General features: G+C 36.8%; 1 protein-coding gene across 1 annotated transcript; it reads right to left on the reverse strand.

The window, feature by feature from the left end:
* Nucleotides 1-910: 910 nt before the first annotated feature.
* LOC107609730 (uncharacterized) lies at nucleotides 911-5,218 on the reverse strand. Its single transcript, XM_088494674.1, has 7 exons — nucleotides 5,123-5,218; nucleotides 3,307-3,619; nucleotides 2,812-2,938; nucleotides 2,369-2,439; nucleotides 2,046-2,131; nucleotides 1,841-1,931; nucleotides 911-1,178 (listed from the first exon to the last, which is right to left on the reverse strand). The coding sequence occupies exons 1-5, from the start codon at nucleotides 5,216-5,218 to the stop codon at nucleotides 2,124-2,126; spliced, it is 615 nt and encodes a 204-aa protein (XP_088350800.1). The 3' UTR covers nucleotides 911-1,178; nucleotides 1,841-1,931; nucleotides 2,046-2,123.
* Between the last annotated feature and the right edge of the window lie 15,894 nt (nucleotides 5,219-21,112).

Raw genomic sequence — 21,112 nt, forward strand, 5'->3', positions numbered from 1 at the left:
GTATGGATTGGACTCTCAATGTTTGTCCTTTCATATCTGAATACACTTGGCCAACAACTTTAGTGCGTCTCTTTTATGAGCAACTTGACAATTTGGGTCCACATTATATATCATTTTAAAAATTATTTAGGGTACATGAGTATATCCTTTAAATGAGGCAACAATTACTTTTAAAAGATTTTTTTTTTAAAAGTTACTGTAATTAATTGAAACATAACGGTGCACAATTGGACTATATCAAAATAGTTCACTACAACAAATTCGGGTTGACGCAACCCTTTAAAAACGTTGCCTATAACAAGAAAAAGTGTTGCCTTTGATCAAAAGCAACACTTTCCGACAAAACGCAACGCTTTTTGGGGGTTGGCTATACGGCCGTTACCTTTGGTCTAAGGCAACGCTTTTGTGTATCAAAGGGAACCCTTTTTATGGCAACCTTCAAAAAGCGTTGCCTTTTCTACAAAAAAAGCAACTCCTCATAAGGGTTGCCTTAGAGGACCTAAACACAACGCTTTAGACAAAATTTTATGGCAACACATTTTACAAGTTGTATTTTCTAATACATAAAGCAACACTTGTCCAGGTTTTTTTAAGTTGCCTTTTCATATACTTAAAGAAACACTTGTCTAGGTTTTTTTAAATTGCCTTCTTCGTATACATAAAGCAACACTTATCCAAATTTTTTTAAGTTGCCTTTTTCATAGACTTAAAGCAACACTTATCTAAGTTTATTTGTAGTTATCTTTTTCTAATACTTAAAGCAACACCTTATTGAGTTTTTCTTAGATTCTCTTTTTTTATATATATATATCTAAAGCAATATATTTTTTACCTTTGTTAATGACAAATTGAAGGATATATAGCACACACTAATAATATTTAAAAATTTAAATTTAATTTATTCAATATAGGGAGAATAGGCTAATAATATATATTGCATGTATATATATAGAAAGGTGTTCCAAGTACCAATTAACATATACTTGCTAAGTTACCAAGTCAAATAAAAATTAAACATAAGCAAATAAAATACATGTTTTTCTCATGATGAACTTGAACAAAAAAAAACCAATTTTTTCATTTGAAACCAAAAGGTCTTTGTGCTTCACTATTGTGCCAAGAATCGCCTTTATCTCTTCAAAAAACCTCATCCAACTATAAGCAAGTTGTAGCCAAATCTAAATCGACAAAAAAAAATATAGTCAAAACATCAGCTTAACAATAACAAGTATACTCAAGTGTTACAACAATTTAGCACACATATACCTAATCATGATTTGGTATATGAGTCGATGGAGATTGGTCCAGATTCTTAAAATATTAACATGTTTGAGAAAAATATGAATACATTTGTTAAATATCCCTCTGAAAAGGAAACTAAGAAATCCTCGAAGATTATATAGGATATGAAATAGAGGATTTCCATCTATTTTGTAGTGGGGTGTAAATTGTTTAGAGTTTAGTGGGAAAGGCTCCATGTATGTGATTTGTCTAATAGTTTAATGGATGGCAGTTCACAGCCGCTTGTTTACAGTGTCACCACAAATGGATGCCTCAGTAACATAAAAGAAATCAAAAGAAAACTCTTAGGAGAGACACTCACTACTGAAAAGCCAAGAAATGGTTAGGTTCTCCTATCTGTATACTTTGTGTACACAAACATCCACAATAGTACGAAACTTATTTTTACCTTTTCAAAAACTATGGCCATAAAGATCTAGTGAGCTATAATTCTGAAATTTCTCCAACCGTTCAGTTTTGGTGTATCTCCTTATCCTATTCAGTAATCAGTACTATGTATGTAAGTATGTTAAATGAAAGTAGTAAATTTTAGACAAACCTCGAGTTCAAATGGCATTGATAGCCCTCCGTTACTGTTCTTGGGGTTCAACCTGGGCAACAATGACTCCAGAAAAGCTTACCCTCCTTTACTAATAAATATCAACAGAGGCAGAAGTTTGGCTTTAGTCCACTCAAATAACTTTATCCATGAAATGATGACAGTGATGTAACCATAATGTAATAATTTGGAATTAAGACATTACCGATTATATTCAAATATAAGTACACAATCTTTCATTGCTATTGCTTGAAGGGAGCCCAGATTTAGAAGTATCGCATACTCATGAACCTAACTCAAGACAAAGAAACTGAAAATTAATTGATATAAAAGGCAAGTTCAATAAGTCTATCATCCTAGATTATTTGATAAAAGCAGACAACGCAGCAAAGCCATGTAAACTTTACAAATTATAACATCATGGAGGATAGAGCACTTCATGACATCTTCATGAAACTTGAATGATTGCATAAACATACACCACGAAGTATTACTAAATAGTGAGGATGCAAACAAAAGAAATTGTACCAGCAAAGAGGGTACCAAATTCGTCAAAAATAAAGACGGATCCACACTTCGAATGTCCCGAGGATGAAGACCTGAACCATCATTAAACAGAACAAAGCGATCACAAATAAATAAAAATAAAATAATATCCTAAGGAGACATTGGTACAAAGCCTTTCTTTGACTCTTCAAATCCAAAAACAGAATAAAATGCAAGTGAAAAGTTCCATCAAGAAGAGGACTAAATAAAAAAGAATTAATTAGCAAAATTAGATCGCCAAAACTTTCTTTCAGTAGTATCCTAAGTAGGTTTAGTACTCCTAACTATAACAATTAAACCTTGTCCCTCCGAATTATAAACCTTGTTTGACAACGTTATAAACTCAATAGTTCAAAATCCTCGAGAAATAGCAGCATAGATTGGGAAGGATAAAAATGCTAAATATACAGATATCACCAAATCACCGGTGAGTAACATCTTTTTTCTTCATCCCCTGACAATCAGCAATGCAAACCCAGAATTGTTGCACAATCATGGAGCATATTCGAGCATCAAAGCCGATAACTCCTTCCCCTTCTCCTTTCCTTCCACCTGCAACAAACAAAAGTCTCATGATTCATGCCTATCTCTGAATATGCTAAGAGCAAGAAAAAGGGGAAAGGATCAGAAGGGACACCCACTTGGGAACTCTTACAAATAATATTTCAGAAAAAAATTGTAATAAAACCCCTAAGAAAAAAATGCAGAAAAATTAAAAAAATCCTGAGAAGCAACAATCAGAACCATGAAAAATTTTAATAAGACCCACTAAATCAGAATTATCAAGAAGCCCTAAAAATTAAGATTCAATGCATTAAGAAATTCTATTTTCATACTAAAATTTAGAAAATCTCAATCTTCATTCATAATCAATGCATTCAGAAATTTCATTCCATAGTATAATTCAAAAGCTTTCTTACCAATACGTAGAGGAGGAGGAGGGGGGTTCCAGCTGCGTGTAGTGTTGTCAAAGTTTGCGAAGAGGAGGAGGCGAGACAGGGGAAGAAGAGGAAGAAGGAGGAGGAGAGGGGTTTCTCGAAGATGACCGCGTACGTGGAGCCAAGACAGGAGGAGGAGGAGCCGTGGAGCAGCGCCCGTGGAGGAGAGCACCGCGCCGACGCCCGTGGAGGAGAGCAACGCGCCGACGCCCTTGGAGGGGAGCAACGTGCCAACGCCGTGGAAGGGAGCACCGCGCCGTCGCCGTTTGGGGGTGGACAGCACTGCGATCGAGAGCTGCGGTCATCGTGGAGGAGAGCCGCGATCGTGGAGGGTTTGTGGACGCCGTTTGGGGTTGGTTTCAAATGTTAGGGTTACTGTAGTGAAAACTGATGAAGCAAGAAGTGATGAACTGAAGCAATATAATCATGCCTTTTCTTTTTATTTTTTTTAAGTTATTTGATTAGGAAATAATAGGTAGGAAGATGATTAAAAGTTTTCTTCTATAATTTTTAACTGTGAATAATTTTAGGCAACATTTTATAAATGTTATTTATTCAATTTTTTTGATAATTCTTATGAAATGTTGCATTTTTATTTAAAAATGTTGTCTTAAATGTTTTATATTGTAACATGTTTTGAGTGTTGCTTTAGATATCAAAGACAACAATTTTTGTGGGTGGCTAAAACTTTTGTTATCTTTGCCTTACTCAAAGACAACTCATAAAAAATGTTATTTTTTTCTATCTAAGGCAACTTTTGTTAAATGTTGCTTCGAATAAGGGTTACCTTAGACAAAAAATGTTGTAGTGGTTACAGATCAAAAAAGTATCAGAGCTATCAAAATAGACTAAATTTGTTGAGTCAATTTGTTTGCCTAATTGGACGAATTTTTATTTCAAATTTGAATATATTTAGAACAATAAGATATCAATATAGTTAACTATGAAGTCTAACATGAGTGATAGTTGTTTAGGTTGTATAATTATTATATACCAAATTTAATTATGGGTGTATCTTCGTATCCTCAAATGAACTCCAACGAAATCAAAACTTAGCCATCGTATCGATCAACAAGTATTCAAAAGTTGATGTATAGTGGCCGAAAAGGAAAGATATATAATTCATGGAACTATAATTCATTTGTCTATTGTCTAGAAGAAGTATAGGGTAGTTGGAAATTGATCCTCTTAATTTTTTTTTTCACTTAAAAGGATAAAATGTGATTTTTTATTGACATTTTATAAGTAAGACCAAGAGAAAAGAGAAGAAGTTAAGAGGATCTATTCTCAGGATAGAGTAGGTAAATAATGATTCAAACTCTTAACACTTGCTTAAAAAAAAGTGAATTAATTACTCGACCAACCACATATATATATATATATATATATATATATATATATATTTTAAATTTTTAGACACAAAAAAAAAAGATAATTATATACAAAGAAAATTATTTTAAAGTGGTCCCTGAGATTCACATCATGGTCATGCACTAATAAGTTTGATTTTAAAACTCACAAATGTCTCTTTTTAGGCTACTCCTCTCATCATAAAAGGTACAAATGTCTCTCACCTTCCAGCAACCTCTACATTTCTAGACATGTCTTATTTGATGAATTCGAGTTTCCTTATCGATACCTCTTCTTTAATCAAACTCTAAAACTGAAATCTAATGTCCCACACCTTCAAACCATTACCTTTGTACCATTGCAACTCATTTCAGCACACACCATTGTCCAACAAACCCATCTCAACACACAAGACACATCTTCAATCAATACTTCCAACAACACTAACCCTCTCATACATGAAGCACATGTCCTTATTCTGACGCCACTTTTCACGACCAAATACCAGACCCTGCATAACAATCCCTTTCCCAACCATCTCCATCATCCTCCACACCTTTAACTCAACCTGAGTCTTCTGTCAATATTAATGATGCTCATAATTGTCCACTAACTGATGATAATTCTATGACTACTTCTACTTCTGTGTTTTCCTCTAGTAATGCAGGGTTAGCTGAGCAACTAGAAAGAGGACACACAACTCTACCCACTACACCGCCTACTCGAACGTATCCTATGGTAATGTTTTAGACCTCACACAAGTTGAACCTCCTTCAGTAGTGATAAACCACTATTTTATTGTTTATCTTGTGCTCAATTGAGTGGTTTTTATCAACTCTTTACCCACTTATTCATACTATTTGCATGGTTTTATATTTGCCTTCCTAATTATGTGCTTTGATTGAAAACATGCTTCTTTGGCCTTAAGTTTCCTATGTTTAATCCTCTCTTATTACCATTAGATGCCTTGATAATGTGTGTTAAGTGATTTCAGAGATTATAGGGCAGGAATGGCTGAGAGGATGGAAAGGAAGCATGCAAAAGTTGAAGGAATACAAGAAGTTGGAGAAATTTCTAAGCTGTCCAGCGTGACCTCTTTGCACTCAAACAGCTATAACTTTAGCTACATAGGTCCAAATGATGCGGTTTCAGTTGCGTTGGAAAGCTAACGTCCGGGACTTCGATTTGATATATAATATGCCATAGTTGCTCTGATGCTAGGCGGCGTGAACGCGTGCTCCACACGGACGCGTCGCAGTGACGAAAAATCAGCGTGTTTGGATTCGCAACCAGCGAATTCTGGACTGTTTCCGACCCAGTTTGCGGCTCAAAAAACACAGATTAGAGGCTATAAAGTGGGAGAATGCATCCATTCAAAAACATGCTTTCAATATTCACAATTTTAGGATTAGATGTAGTTTTTAGAGAGAGAGGTTCTCTCCTCTCTCTTAGGATTTAGAATTAGGATTCATTTCACTTTATGATTATTTCATCTTCTGCAATAACAGGTTCAATGTTCCTTTTATTTATTTTTTCCAATTAATTTATGAACTCTTTCATGTTACATATGATTTTCTTAATTAATGTTATTTGAGGTATTTCAGTTTATTATTGCTTTCTTTTATTCATGTTACTGTTGCTTCCAATCTAAAGACATTTTTATTCCAGTAGATTTACTTTTCCCTTTTGGTCTTGGTTAAGAAATCAGTAACTCAAGAGTTATCAAACTCAAACATGATTGATAATCGTTATCTTTACTAATTGAATAGAACTTCAATAATCCCAATCTTTCCTTAGGGATTAACTAGGATTTGAAGATCAAACTAATTAGTCACTTGACTTTTCTTTACTTTAAGTAAAGACTAACTGAGTGGAATTAAGATTCAATCTTCATCATCATTGATAAGGATAACTAGGATAGGACTTCTAATTTCTCATACCTTGCCAAAAGTTTATTTTACAGTTATTTATTTAAATTACAGTCTTTTACTTATTTTAATTGCAATTTAAATTACTTGTTCCTCATCTTCACAACCCCAATTTACAATCTTCATAACCAATAATAAGAACATACTTCCCTGCAGTTCCTTGAGAATACGACCCGAGGTTTGAATACTTCAGTTATCAATTTATTTAGGGGTTTGTTACTTGTGACAACCAAAACTTTTGTAAGAAAGGTTGATTGCTTGGTTTAGAGACTATACTTATAACTAGGATTTATTATAACTTCTAAACCATCAATCTTCAGTTCTTTCAAGTAGTCCAAGCAACAACCTCTCAACATGAGAAAGACGCGACGGATGAAGAGTATGCAGCACTTATGACGTGCAAGACATAGAAATTGGTTGAAGAGTAACCAATAGTTGAACCAATTGGATGCCGATGGGTATTTCGCATCAAAAGACAGCCAGACGGGACAATTTAGAAGTACAAAGTGAGGTTGGTCACAAAGGGGTTTTATCAGCGACAAGGTTTGGATTATGATCAAGTTTTTAGTCTGGTTGCCAAGCCTGCAACAGTACGCACAGTGTTGTCTATTGCTATTTCAAAAGGATGGAGAGTGAGGCAGTTTGATTTCAACAACTCCTTTCACAATGGGGATTTACATGAGAAAGTGCACAAGTGCAACCTAAGGGTTATGCACTTGGTTCTGGCCTTGTGTGCAAATTGTAGAAGGCCTTATATGGCTTAAAATAACCTAGTTTCTAAAGCTAAGGAGCACACTTAAAAGCTTTGATTTTACAAGTACAACCTCAGATCATTGTCTCTTTGTTCAACACAGAAAAGCTTCAACAATTTATCTTCTAGCATATGTTGATGAAATACTGATGATTGGCACTAATCAAACTGAAGTTAATGATCTGATCCAACAATTAAATAAAGTGTTCACTTCAAAAGACTTCGGGGAAATAAATTTTTTTTCTTGGAATTGAAGTTGAAAGCATTAAAGCTGGTACTCTAGTGCTGAAATAAGCTAAATTTGTCAAGGATCTATTGAAGAGAGCTAAAATGCTTGAGTCTAGACCCATTACCACACCAATGGCTAGTACTTTAAAGCTTGATACAACAGGTACAATATTTGATAAGCTTTCTTTTTACCGATCTATATTAGGTGGGCTGCAATATGCCACCATCATTAGGCCATATATTGTCTTCTCCATGAACAAAGTGTCCCAATTTATACATGCACCCCTGGAACAGCTGGTGCACGAAATTGCAATCACACCCTTGCAACTCCGCACAACTAACCAGCAAGTGCACTGGGTCGTCCAAGTAATACCTTACATGAGTAAGGGTCGATCCTACGGAGATTGCCGGCTTGAAGCAAGCTATGGTTATCTTGTAAATCTTACTCAGAAGATTAGTGATAAAAATGATTTTGTTTATGAAAAGTAAATAACATGAAATGAATGACACTTGTGATTCAGTAATGAGGAACAGGTTGAGGTTCCGGAGATGCTCTGTCATTTGAATCTCTACTTTCCTACTGTCTTCTTCTCCAAACACGCATGGCTTCCTTCCATGGCAAGTTGTATGTTGGTGGATCACCGTTGTCAATGGCTACCATCCGTCCTCTCAGTGAAAATGGTCCAGGTACGGTTTCTGTACGGCTAATCAACTGTCGGATCTCTCGTCTCAGATGAAAAATACCAGGCACAGCTACCGCACGACTAATCATCTGTCGGTTCTCACTTGTGTTGGAATAGGATCTCTCTATCCTTTTGCACACTGTCACTGCGCCCAACATTCGTGAGTTTGAAGCTCGTCATAGTCATCCCATCCCAGATCCTACTCGGAATACCACAGACAAGGTTTAGACTTTCCGGATCTCATGAATGCTGCCAATTGGTTCTAGCCTCTACCACGAAGGTTCTAATCTCACGGATTCGAATGCTCTGTTGTCAGGAGAGGCAAGTCAAATCCGTGGATCAGAGACCCAAGAGATACGCACTCAAGCTGTCGCCTAATGACTACGTTGAGCTCAGATAGAACGGGAGTGGTTGTCAAGCACGCGTTCATAAAGTTGAGAATGATGATGAGTGTCACGGATCATCATATTCTTTATATTGAAGTACGAGTGAGTATCTTAGAATAGAATCAAGCGTGATCGAAAAGAAAACAATAATAATTGCATTAATTCATTGAGACGCAGCAGAGCTCTTCACCCCCACCTATGGGGTTTAGAGACTCATGCCATAGAAGATACAATATGAGATGTAAAATGTCATAAGTTACCAAAATGAATCTCTAAAAGTAGTTTTTATACTAAACTAGTAACTTAGGTTTACAGAAAAATGAGTAACTAAGTGCAGAGAGTGTAAAAATCCACTTCCGGGGCCCACTTGGTGTGTGCTTGGGCTGAGCATTGAGCTTTACACGTGCATAGGCCTTTTCTGGAGGCCAGCTTGGATGCCAGTTTGGGCGTTTAACTCCAGTTCTGGTGCCAGTTCTGGCGTTTTACGCTAGAAAAGGGTCTCTGGCTGGCGTTTAAACGCCAGTTTGGGCCATCAAATCTCGGACAAAGTATGGACTATTATACATTTCTGGAAAGCCCAAGATGTCTACTTTCCAACGCAATTGAGAGCGCTCCAATTGGGCTTTTGTAGCTACATAAAATCCACTTCGAGTGCAGGAGGGTCAGAATCCAACAGCATCTGCATTCCTTTCTCAGCCTCTGAATCAGATTTTTGTTCAAGTCCCTCAATTTCAGCCAGAAAATACCTGAAATTACAGAAAAACACACAAACTCATAGTAAAGTCCAGAAAAGTGATTTTTGCATAAAAATATAATAAAAATTAACTAAAACATATTAAAAACTACCTAAAAACAATGCCAAAAAGCGTATAAATTATCCGCTCATCACAACACCAAACTTAAATTGTTGCTTGTCCCCAAGCAACTAAAAACAAAATAGGATAAAAATAAGAGAAAATACAATAAATTTCAAAATATCAATAAAGCTTAGTTCCAATTAGATGAGCGGGACTAGTAGCTTTTTGCTTCTGAACAGTTTTGGCATCTCACTTTATCCTTTGAAGTTTGGAATGATTGGCATCCATAGGAACTTAGAATTCAGATAGTGTTATTGATTCTCCTAGTTTAGTATGTTGATTCTTGAACACAGCTACTTTATGAGTCTTGGCCGTGACCCTAAGCATTTTATTTTCCAGTATTACCACCGGATACGGACACATAACTGGGTGAACCTTTTTCAGATTGTGACTCAGCTTTGCTAGAGTCCCCAGTTAGAGGTGCCCAGAGTTCTTAAGCACACTCTTTTTGCTTTGGATCACAACTTTAACCACTCAGTCTCAAGCTTTTCACTTGGACCTTCATGACACAAGCACATGGTTAGGGACAGCTTGATTTAGCTGCTTAGGCCAGGATTTTATTCCTTTGACCCCTCCTATCCATTAATGCTCAAAGCCTTGGATCCTTTTTACCCTTGCCTTTTGGTTTAAAGAGCTATTGGCTTTTTCTGCTTGCTTTTTCTTTTTTTTTTTCTTTTTTTTTATTTTTCACCATTTTTTTCGCAAGCTTTGTGTTTTTCACTGCTTTTTCTTGCTTCAAGAATCAATTTTATGATTTTTCAGATTATCAATAACATTTCTCTTTTTTCATTATTCTTTCAAGAGCTAACAATTTTAACATTCATAAACTTCACTATAAAAAATATGCACTGTTCAAGCATTCATTCAGAAAACAAAAAGTATTGCCACCACATCAAAATAATTAAACTGTTTTCAAGATAGAATTCGAAATTCATGTACTTCTTTTTCTTTTTTAGAAAACATTTTTCATTTAAGAAAGGTGAAAGATTCATGGAACATTCATGGCTTTAAGACATAGACACTAAACACTGATGATCATGTAATGAAGACACAAACATAGTCAAAACATAAAGCATAAAAAATGAAAACAGAAAAGAAAATAAACAAAGAGATTAAAGAACGGGTCCACCTTAGTGATGGTGGCTTCTTCTTCCTCTTGAAGAACCAATGGAGTTCTTGAGCTCCTCTATGTCTCTTCCTTGCTTTTGTTGCTCCTCTCCATGGCCTTTTGGTCCTCTCTAATTTCATGGAGGATGATGGAGTCCTCTTGGTGCTCCACTCTTAGTTGCTCCATGTTAGAACTCAATTCTCCTAAAGAGGTGTTGAGTTGCTCCCAATAATTGTGTGGAGGGAAATGCATCCCTTGAGGCATCTCAGGGATTTCTTGATGAGGGACTTCTTCATGCTCTTGTTGAGGTCCATGAGTGGCACTCTTGTTTGCTCCATCCTCTTTCTAGTGATGGGTTTTTGAGATGAATCTCTCCATCTTCCATGACTCAGAGTTGGAAGCAACTGCCTTCCCTTTCCTCTTCCTAGAGGTTTCTCCGGCCTTAGGTGCCATTAGTGGTCATGAAAAGCAAAAAGCGGAGCTGTTCCACACCAAACTTAAAAGTTGTGCTCGTCCTCGAGCAAAATAAGATAGAAGAGAGTAGAAGAATGATGCAATTAATTTTGAAAATTTATTACTGTATACAAGAAAAATTAAAAAGAGTTGAAAAGAATTTGAAAAGATATGTAGGTTTTGAAAACGTTTTGGAAGGAATTGAAAAGAATTGAAAAGATTATTAATTTTTGAAAATAAAAATTGAAAGATGAACGTTTAAAATATGTTTGATGCAAAAAAATTATGAATTAAAACATGAAAAATTGAAAAAAATCGAATTGGAAACAAAATTACCTCCCTTGTGTCATCCTAGCGTTAAACGCCCAGAATGCTATCCATTCTGGCGTTTAACGCCCACTCGACTGCCTCTTTGGGCGTTTAACGCCCAGCCAGATACCCTGGCTGGCGTTAAACGCCAGGACTTCTTTACTGGGCATTTTTCTGAACGCCCAGAATGCTGCTATTTCTGGCGTTTAAACGCCAGTAAGCCTGTCCTCCAGGGTGTGCTATTTTTGATGTTATTTTTTATTCTTCTTTAATTCTGCAGCTATTTTTGTGACTCCACATGATCATCAACCTAAAGAAAACATAAAATAACAATGAAAAATGAAATGAAAAAGTAATTAACATAGATAAGATTGGGTTGCCTCCCAATAAGTGCTTCTTTACTGTCAATAGCTTGACATTACTGAGCTTTAATCTAGTCTCAGTCTTGAGCATTCTTGCTCAACATTGCCTTCAAGATAATGCTTGACTCTCTATCCATTAACAATGAACTTTTTGTCAGAGTCAATATCCTGAAGCTCTACATATCCATATGGTGACACACTTGTAATCACATATGGTCCCTTCCACCGGAATTTCAATTTCCCAGGGAACAATCTGAGCTTAGAGTTAAACAGCAGAACCTTCTGTCCTGGCTCAAAGACTCTAGATGACATCTTTCTGTCATGCCACCTTTTTGCTTTCTCTTTGTAAATTTTAGCATTTTTGAAAGCATTGAGTCTGAACTCCTCCAGCTCATTCAACTGGAGTAATCTTTTCTCTCCAGCTACCTTAGCATCAAGGTTTAGGAATCTGGTTGCCTAGTAAGCGTTGTGTTTCAGTTCCACTGGCAGATGACAGGCTTTTCCATACACAAGCTGGTATGGAGAGGTCCCTATAGGAGTCTTGAATGCGGTTCTGTATGCCCACAGAGCATCATCCAGACTTCTTGCCCAATCCCTTCTACGGGTACTTATAGTCTGTTCCAAGATACGTTTTAGTTCTCTATTTGAGACTTCAGCCTGCCCATTTGTCTGTGGATGATATGAAGTTGCCACTTTTTGGTTAATTCCATATTGGATCAGAGCAGAGTCAAGCTGTTTATTGCAAAAATGAGTGCCTCCATCACTGATCAGTACCCTAGGGACACCGAACCTGCGGAAGATATGCTTCTGGAGGAACTTCATCACTGTCTTAGTATCATTAGTGGGTGTTGCAATTGCCTCTACCCATTTAGATACATAGTCTACTGCCACCAAAATATAAGTGTTGGAATATGATGGTGGGAAAGACCCCATGAAGTCAATACCCCATACATCAAAAAACTCAATCTCTAAGATCCCTTGATGAGGCATGGCATAACCGTGAGGCAGATTACCAGCTCTCTGGCAACTGTCACAGTTACGTACAAACTCTGGGAGTCTCTATAGAGAGTAGGCCAGTAGAACCCACATTGGAGAACCTTTGTGGCTATTCGCTCACCTCCGAAATGTCCTCCACATTGTGATCTGATGAGCGGATAATTTATACGCTTTTTGACATTGTTTTTAGTATGTTTTTAGTAGGATCTAGTTACTTTTAGGGATGTTTTCATTAGTTTTTATGTTAAATTTACATTTCTGGACTTTACTATGAGTTTGTGTGTTTTTCTGTGATTTCAGGTATTTTCTGGCTGAAATTGAGGGACTTGAGCAAAAATCAGATTCAGAGGTTGAAGATGGACTGCTGATGCTGTTGGATTCTGACCTCCCTGCACTCAAAGTGGATTTTCTGGAGCTACAGAACTCGAAATGGCGCGCTTCCAATTGCGTTGGAAATTAGACATCTAGGGCTTTCCAGCAATGTATAATAGTCCATACTTTGCCCAAGTTTAGATGACGCAAACTGGCGTTCAACGCCAGTTCTCTGCCCAATTCTGGCGTCCAGCGCCAGAAACAAACTGCAAAGTGGAGTTCAACGCCCAAACTGGCACAAAAACTGGCGTTCAACTCCAAGAAGGACCTCTACACGTGCAACACTCAAGCTCAGCCCAAGCGCACACCAAGTGGGCCCCGGAAGTGGATTTATGCATCAATTACTTACTTCTGTAAACCCTAGTAGCTAGTTTATTATAAATAGGACCTTTTACTATTGTATTAGACATCTTTGGTCTCAGTTTTAATCCATTGTTCATCTTTGGATGCCTGGTTCTTAGATCAGAGGGGCTGGCCATTTGGCCATGCCTGGACCTTTCACTTATGTAATTTTAACGGTAGAGTTTCTACACTCCATAGATTAAGGTGTGGAGCTCTGCTGTTCCTCAAAGATTAATGCAAAGTACTACTGTTTTCTATTCAATTCATCTTATTTCGCTTCTAAGATATTCATTCGCACTTCAACCTGAATGTGATGAACGTGACAATCATCATCATTCCCTATGAACGCGTGCCTGACAACCACTTCCGTTCTACCTTAGATTGAATGAGTATCTCTTAGATCTCTTAATCAGAATCTTCGTGGTGTAAGCTAGAATGATGGCGGCATTCAAGAGAATCCGGAAAGTCTAAACCTTGTCTATGGTATTCCGAGTAGGATTCAATGATTGAATGACTGTGACGAGCTTCAAACTCGCGAGTGCTGGGCGTAGTGACAGACGCAAAAGGAGGGTGAATCCTATTCCAGCATGATCGGGAACCTCAGATGATTAGCCGAACCGTGACAGGGCATCTTGGACCATTTTCACAAGAGGAGGGGATGTAGCCACTGACAACGGTGATGCCCTTGCATAAAGCCAGCCATGGAAAGGAGTAAGACTGATTGGATGGAGACAGCAGGAAAGCAGAGGTTCAGAGGAACGAATGCATCTCCATATGCTTATCTGAAATTCTCACCAATGATTTACATAAGTATTTCTATCCTTCTTTTATTACTACATTTCGAAAACTACATAACTATTTTATATCCGCCTGACTGAGATTTACAAGGTGACCATAGCTTGCTTCATACCAACAATCTCCGTGGGATTCGACCCTTACTCACGTAAGGTATTACTTGGACGACCCAGTGCACTTGCTGGTTAGTTATGCGAAGTTGTGAAGATATGTTTAGACCAGGGTTCTGTGCATCCGTTTTTGGTGCCATTGCCAGGTAATCAATTTTGAACAATAATTCACAACCTGAGTAACAATTTCGCATACCATGATCCATGGCAATGCCATAGGATCTTCTATGCCTCTTCTCTAGGCACACATCTACGGATTATTTCGTCTGCACATCTCTTAAAGAGATATGGTTCATCCCACAAGTAGTACTTTGCATCAGAAACCAATTTTTTTGTTTGCTGCTTACTGTACTCTTTGGGTATGAATCTCACAGCTTTATAGTTTGCAATGTCTGCAAACCACGGTACTTCCTGAATGGCAAAGAGTTGCTCACCCGAAAAGGTTTCAGAGATCTTAGTAGGAGGGAGGGACGCTCCTGCTACTGGTTCTATCCGGGACAGGTGATCAGCTACTTAGTTCTCTGTCTCTTTTTTGTCTCTTATTTCTATATCAAACTCTTGCAGAAACAACACCCATCTTATGAGTCTGGGTTTTGAATCCTGTTTTGTGAGGAGATATTTTAGAGTAGCATGGTCAGTGTACACAATCACTTTTGATCCTACTAAATAAGATCTAAACCTGTCAATGGCATAAACCACTGCAAGCAACTCCTTTTCTATGGTTGTGTAATTCTTCTGCACGTCATTTAAAACACGGCTAGTGTAATAAATGACATGCAGAAGCTTATCATGCCTCTGTCCCAATACTGCACCAATGGCATGGTCACTGGCATCACACATTAGTTCGAATGGTAATGTCCAGTCTGGTGTAGAAATGACTGGTGCTATGACCAGCTTAGCTTTCAGAGTCTCAAATGCCTGCAAACACTCTATGTCAATGACAAATGGTATATCAGCGGCTAGCAAATTGCTCAGAGGTTTTGAAATTTTTGAAAAATCTATTATAAACCTCCTATAGAATCCTGCATGCCCCAGAAAGCTTCTGATTGCCTTAACATTGGCAGGTGGTGGTAATTTTTCAATTACCTCTACCTTAGCTTAATCTACCTCTATTCCCTTGTTCGAAATTCTGTGTCCAAGGACAATTCCTTCAGTCATCATAAAGTGACATTTCTCCCAGTTTAAAACCAGGTTAGTCTCTTGGCACCATTTCAGAACAAGTGCTAGATGGTTAAGACAGGAGCTGAATAAGTCTCCAAATACTGAGAAGTTATCCATGAAAACTTCTAGAAATTTTTCTACCATATCAGAGAAGATAGAGAGCATGCACCTCTGAAAGATTGCAGGTGCATTGCATAGACCAAATGGCATCCTTCTGTAGGTAAATACTCCAGATGGACATGTGAATGCTGTTTTCTCTTGGTCCTGAATATCTACTGCAATTTGGTTGTAACCTGAATAGTCATCCAAAAAGCAGTAGTATTCATGACCTGCTAGTCTCTCTAGCATCTGGTCTATGAATGGTAAAGGAAAATGATCCTTTCTGGTGGCTGTATTAAGCCTTCTGTAGTCAATACACATACGCCACCCTGTAACTGTTCTTGTGGGAACCAGTTCATTCCTTTCATTATAAACCACTGTCATACCTCCCTTCTTGGGGACAACTTGGACAGGGCTCACCCAGAGGCTATGAAGAACTGAAGATTCATGGTTTAGAAGTTATAGTAAACTCTCGTTGCAAGTATAGTTACTAAACCAAGCAATCAACCTTTCTTACAAAAGTTTTGGTTGTCACAAATAATAAACCCCTTTAAAATTGATAACCGAGTATTTAAACCTCGGGTCGTCTTCTCAAGGAATTGCAGGGAGGTATGTTCTTATTATTAGTTATGCAAAGGTATGTTTTGGGGTTTTGGATTAAGGTAAAAAGTTAGTTGAATGACAAGTAAAATAAAATAATAATAACTGTAAAATAAACTCTTGGTAAAGTATGAGAACTGGAAGTCCTGTCCTAGTTATCCTTATCGATTGTGATGAGAGTTAGATTTTTCTCCCACTTTGTTAACCTCTAACTATGAAGGTAAGTTAAGTGGATGAATTAATTTCGATTTCTCAAGTGCCAGTCTTTCCTTAGGAAAAGTTAGAGTTATTGGAACTCGAATTAATTCTTGAAGAATTCCAATTTTCAATCAACAATGAGTTTGATAACTCGAGAGTCACCAATTAATCAACCAAAGCTAAAAGGGGAGAAATTCTATTTGAATGAAAATAATTTGGATAAATGGAGAACATTAATAAATTAAAGAAAGCAATCATAAGTCTGAAATACCTCAAATTATATTAAATAAAATATTCAAATTTAACATGGAAAAGGTTCATAAGCCAATTTGGCAACATTTGTAGATACGAATAAAAGCATTAAAGTAAAAGTAGAATAGAAACATAAATAAAAGTAAATATTAAACCTGGAATGAAGAAACGAAGAAATCCTAATCCTAATCCTAATCCTAAATCCTAAGAGAGAGGAGAGAACCTCTCTCTCTAAAAACTACATCTAAAACTAAAATTATGAATTATGAGAGCATGATTATGAATGGATGCATTCTCCCACTTTATAGCCTCTAATCTGTGTTTTCTGGGCCGCAAACTGGGTCAGAAACAGCCCAGAAATCGCTGGAGGAGAAATCTGCCACGCTGGTTTTTCGTCACTGCGACGCGTCCGCGTGGATCACGCGTTTGCGTCACCTAGCATCAAGGCAACTATGGCATATTATATATCAAATCGAAGCCCAGACGTTAGCTTTCCAATGCAACTAGAACCGTGTCGTTTGGACCTTTGTAGCTAAAGTTACAGCCGTTTGAGTGCGAGAGGGTCAGGCTGACAACTTTGCAGTTCCTTCAACTTCTTGTATTCCTTCCACTTTTGCATGCTTCCTTTCCATCCTCTGAGCCATTCCTGCCCTATAATCTCTGAAAGCACTTAACACACATATCAAGGCATCTAATGGTAATAAGAGAGGATTAATATTAGCAAAGATAAGTCCAAAGAAACATGTTTTCAATTAAAGCACATAATTAGGAAGGCAAATGTAAGACCATCCAAATAGTATGAATAAGTGGGTAAAGAGTAGATAAAAACCACTCAATTGAGCACAAGATAAACCATAAAATAATGGTTTATCAGGCTATCAGAAATAGGATAAATAATCCCAGCCTCTAGTAACTTAGTGACCTCTTTCTGCACCACCTTCTTCATGGCTGGATTCAACCGTCTCTGTGGTTGAACCACTGGCTTAGCATCATCCTCCAATAAGATCTTGTGCATGCAATTGGCTGGGCTAATGCCCTTGAGATCACTTATGGACCACCCAAGAGCTGTCTTATGTGTTCTCAGCACCTGAATTAATGCTTTCTCTTCCTGTGGCTCTAAAGCAGAGCTTATGATTACCGGAAAAGTGTCATCTTCTCCCAAAAATGCATATTTCAGGGATGGTGGTAGTGGTTTGAGCTCGGGATTAGGAAGTTTCTCCTCTTCCTGAGGAGTTTTCAGAGGTTCTTCTGTTTTCTCTGGTTCCTCCAGATCAGGCTGAACATCTTTAAAAATGTCCTCTAGCTCTGATTCGAGACTCTGAGTCATATTGACCTCTTCCACCAAGGAGTTAATAATATCAGTGCTCATGCAGTCTTTTGATGTGTCTGGATGCTGCATAGCTTTGACAGCATTCAACTTAAACTCATCCTCATTGACTCTCAGGGTTATCTCCCCTTTTTGGACGTCAATGAGGGTTCGTCCAGTTGCTAGGAAAGGTCTTCCTAGAATGAGAGGTGCACTCTTGTGCTCCTCCATTTCCAGCACTACAAAGTCAGTGGGAAAGACAAATAGCCCAACCTTGACAATCATGTTCTCAATTACGCCTGATGGAATTTTAATGGAGCCATCAGCAAGTTGGAGACATATTCGGGTTGGTTTGACTTCTTCAGTCAAACCAAGCTTTCTGATAGTGGATGCAGGTATCAGGTTGATACTTGCCCTAAGATCACATAAAGCTATCTTGGTACAAGCACCCTCTAATGTGCATGGTATCATAAAGCTTCCGGGATCTTTAATCTTCTCTGGTAAGATTTTTAAAATGATTGCACTGCATTCTTCAGTGAGAAAAACTTTTTCAGTTTCCCTCCAATCCTTCTTATGACTTAAGATCTCTTTCATGAAGTTAGCATAAGAGGGTATTTTCTCAAGTGCTTCTACAAACGGAATCTTTATTTCAAGAGTCCTGAGATAGTTTGCAAAGCAGGCAAATTGTTTATCCAGTTCCGCTTGGCGAAATTTCTGAGGATAAGGCATCTTAGCTTTATATTCTTCAACCTTAGTTGCTGCAGGTTTATTTCCAATAGAAGTGGTTGGAGATGCTTGCTTAAGGGAGTTGTTATCAGCACTTGCAGGTGTCTGATCCCTCAGTGGCGTTTGAACGCTAGAACTGGGTACTTTTTGGGCGTTCAACGCCAGATTACCCCCCTTTTCTGGCGTTTGAACGCCAGAATCATTCCTCTCTGGGCTCCTACTGTCCTCAGAGGGATTTTGGGTAGTGGTTTGGTCACCCTCTGTCAGATGTTCCTTTCTTGGCTTCCTGCTGCTTTGAGTTGAGACATTCAATGTCTTTCCACTCCTTAAATAAACAGCTTGGCATTCTTCTGTTATCTGTTTAGATAACTGCTGTCTTGTCTGATTCAAGTATTTTTCCATATTTTGGTTAGCATACTTTAGTTTCTTGTAGCATCTCTTTAAATTCTACTAACTGTTTTGTTATAGAAAATAGTTGCTGATTGAGTTCAGCAATTTGTTTTGGAGGACTAAGTTCAGTGGATACTGTCTCAGCCTCTTCTTTCATGGAGGTCTCACCACTTGAGTACAGGTGCTGATTTATGGCAACTGTATTAATGAGCTCTTGAGCCTCTTCAATTGTCTTTCTCATGTGTATAGATCCACCAGCTGAGTGGTCTAGAGACATCTGGGCCTTTTCTGTAAGCCCATAGTAAAAAATGTCTAAGTGCACCCATTCTGAAAATATTTCAGAGGGGCATTTCCTTAGCATCTCTCTGTACCTCTCCCAGGCATTATAAAGAGATTCATTATCCTCTTGTTTAAAGCCTTGGATGTCCAGCCTTAGCTGTGTCATCCTTTTTGGAGGGAAATATTGATTCAAAAATATGTCTGATAAATGTTCCCATGTTCTTATGCTCGCTGTGGGTTGGTTATTTAACCACCTCTTAGCTTGATCTTTTACAGCAAATGAAAACAGTAATAATCTATAGACATCCTAATCTACTTCCTTATCACGTACTGTGTCAGCAATTTGTAAGAACTGTGCCAGAAACTCAGTAGGTTCTTCCTGTGAAAGACCGGAATAGTGGCAATTTCACTGCACCATGATAATGAGCTGAGGGTTTAGCTCAAAATTGCTAGCTCTGATGGGAGTATACAGATACTACTCCCATATGAAGCAGTAGTGGGGTTAGCATATGACCCCAGAGTCTTTTTGGACTGTTCATTTCCACTTAGGTCCATGATGGAGAAAGGGAGATGATGTGGATTGCAAATAAAAATTTTATTCTCTCTTGTTTTTTTTTTTTTTTGAAATTAAAGAAATTAAAATAAAGTAAATAAAAAAATTGATGCAAGTTTCAAAAATTAAGAAAAGAAAAAGAAATAAAAGAAATTAGAAAACTAAATTAATTAATTTTCGACAAATGAAGAGAGAGAAAGTGGTTAGGAAGTTTTGAAAAAGATATGTCTTAAAATTAAAGATACTTGTAAGAAAATAAATAAAAGAAAAGATTTGAAAAAAATATATGATTTTAAAATTTTAAAGATTGAAACTTTCTTAACAAGAAAACACCAAACTTAAAATTTTTCAATCAAAATAATAAAATAAGACAAGTAATTCGAAAATTATATAAAAAATAAAAAGATTTTGAAAAATTTTATAAAAGATTTTCGAAAAATATAAAAAAGAAAATTGAAAAAGAATTTGTTTTGAAAAATATTTAAAAAGATAAATTTTTTAAAATTGAAATTTTAACTTGACTAACAAGAAACTACCAAATTTTAAAAATTTTGATTAAGTCAACCTAAGGAATTCAAAAATGATGAGCAAATAAAGGAAAAGATATTTTTTTAATTTAATGAGGAAAGAGAAAAATAATAAGATGACACCAAACTTAGAATTTTTAGATCAAAACAAAGAAAACAAACAAGAAAATTTTGAATGTCAAGATGAACACCAAGAACACTTTGAAGATCAAGATGAACACCAAGAACAAATTTTGGAAATCTTTAAGAAAATAAAAACACAAAGGACACCAAACTTAAAAAAATTATACTTTGCACATTAATAATTCAAAAATACACAAGAAAAACAAGGAAAGACACAAAACAAGAAAAACTAAAGATCAAAAAGGAAAATAAACAAGAACAACTTGAAGATCAAGAAAGAACAAAGAACATAAAACTCAAAAATATGAAGAATAAAAAGAACATACAATTCGAAAAATTGAAGAAAAATAAAAACATGCAATTGACACCAAACTTAAAACATGAAACTAAACTCAAACAGAAGACTCAATTATCAATTTATTGGTTTTTATCTATTTATTAAAAAATTTCGAAAAAATCTAGAAAAAGAAAACAAGGATTTTAAAATTTTAACAAAAACAATAATAAAAGACTCAAATTTAGTGACTCTAAACCAAAAAAGATA

The sequence above is a fragment of the Arachis ipaensis genome, chromosome B7 (assembly GCF_059453495.1).
Source record: "Arachis ipaensis isolate K30076 ecotype BB chromosome B7, ASM5945349v1, whole genome shotgun sequence".
Lineage (NCBI taxonomy): Eukaryota > Viridiplantae > Streptophyta > Magnoliopsida > Fabales > Fabaceae > Arachis > Arachis ipaensis.

Bases quoted from the DNA above. Each gene is read 5' to 3' on its own strand.
- LOC107609730 (XM_088494674.1), bottom strand. From the start codon at position 5,218: ATGGAGATGGTTGGGAAAGGGATTGTTATGCAGGGTCTGGTATTTGGT. The intron at 3,620-5,122 runs GTTAGTGTTGTT...CGATGACCGCAG, and splicing joins TGTGCTTCATGTATGAGAGG to CTCTCGATCGCAGTGCTGTC. The intron at 2,939-3,306 runs GTAAGAAAGCTT...TGTTTGTTGCAG, and splicing joins TCCTCCTCCTCTACGTATTG to GTGGAAGGAAAGGAGAAGGG.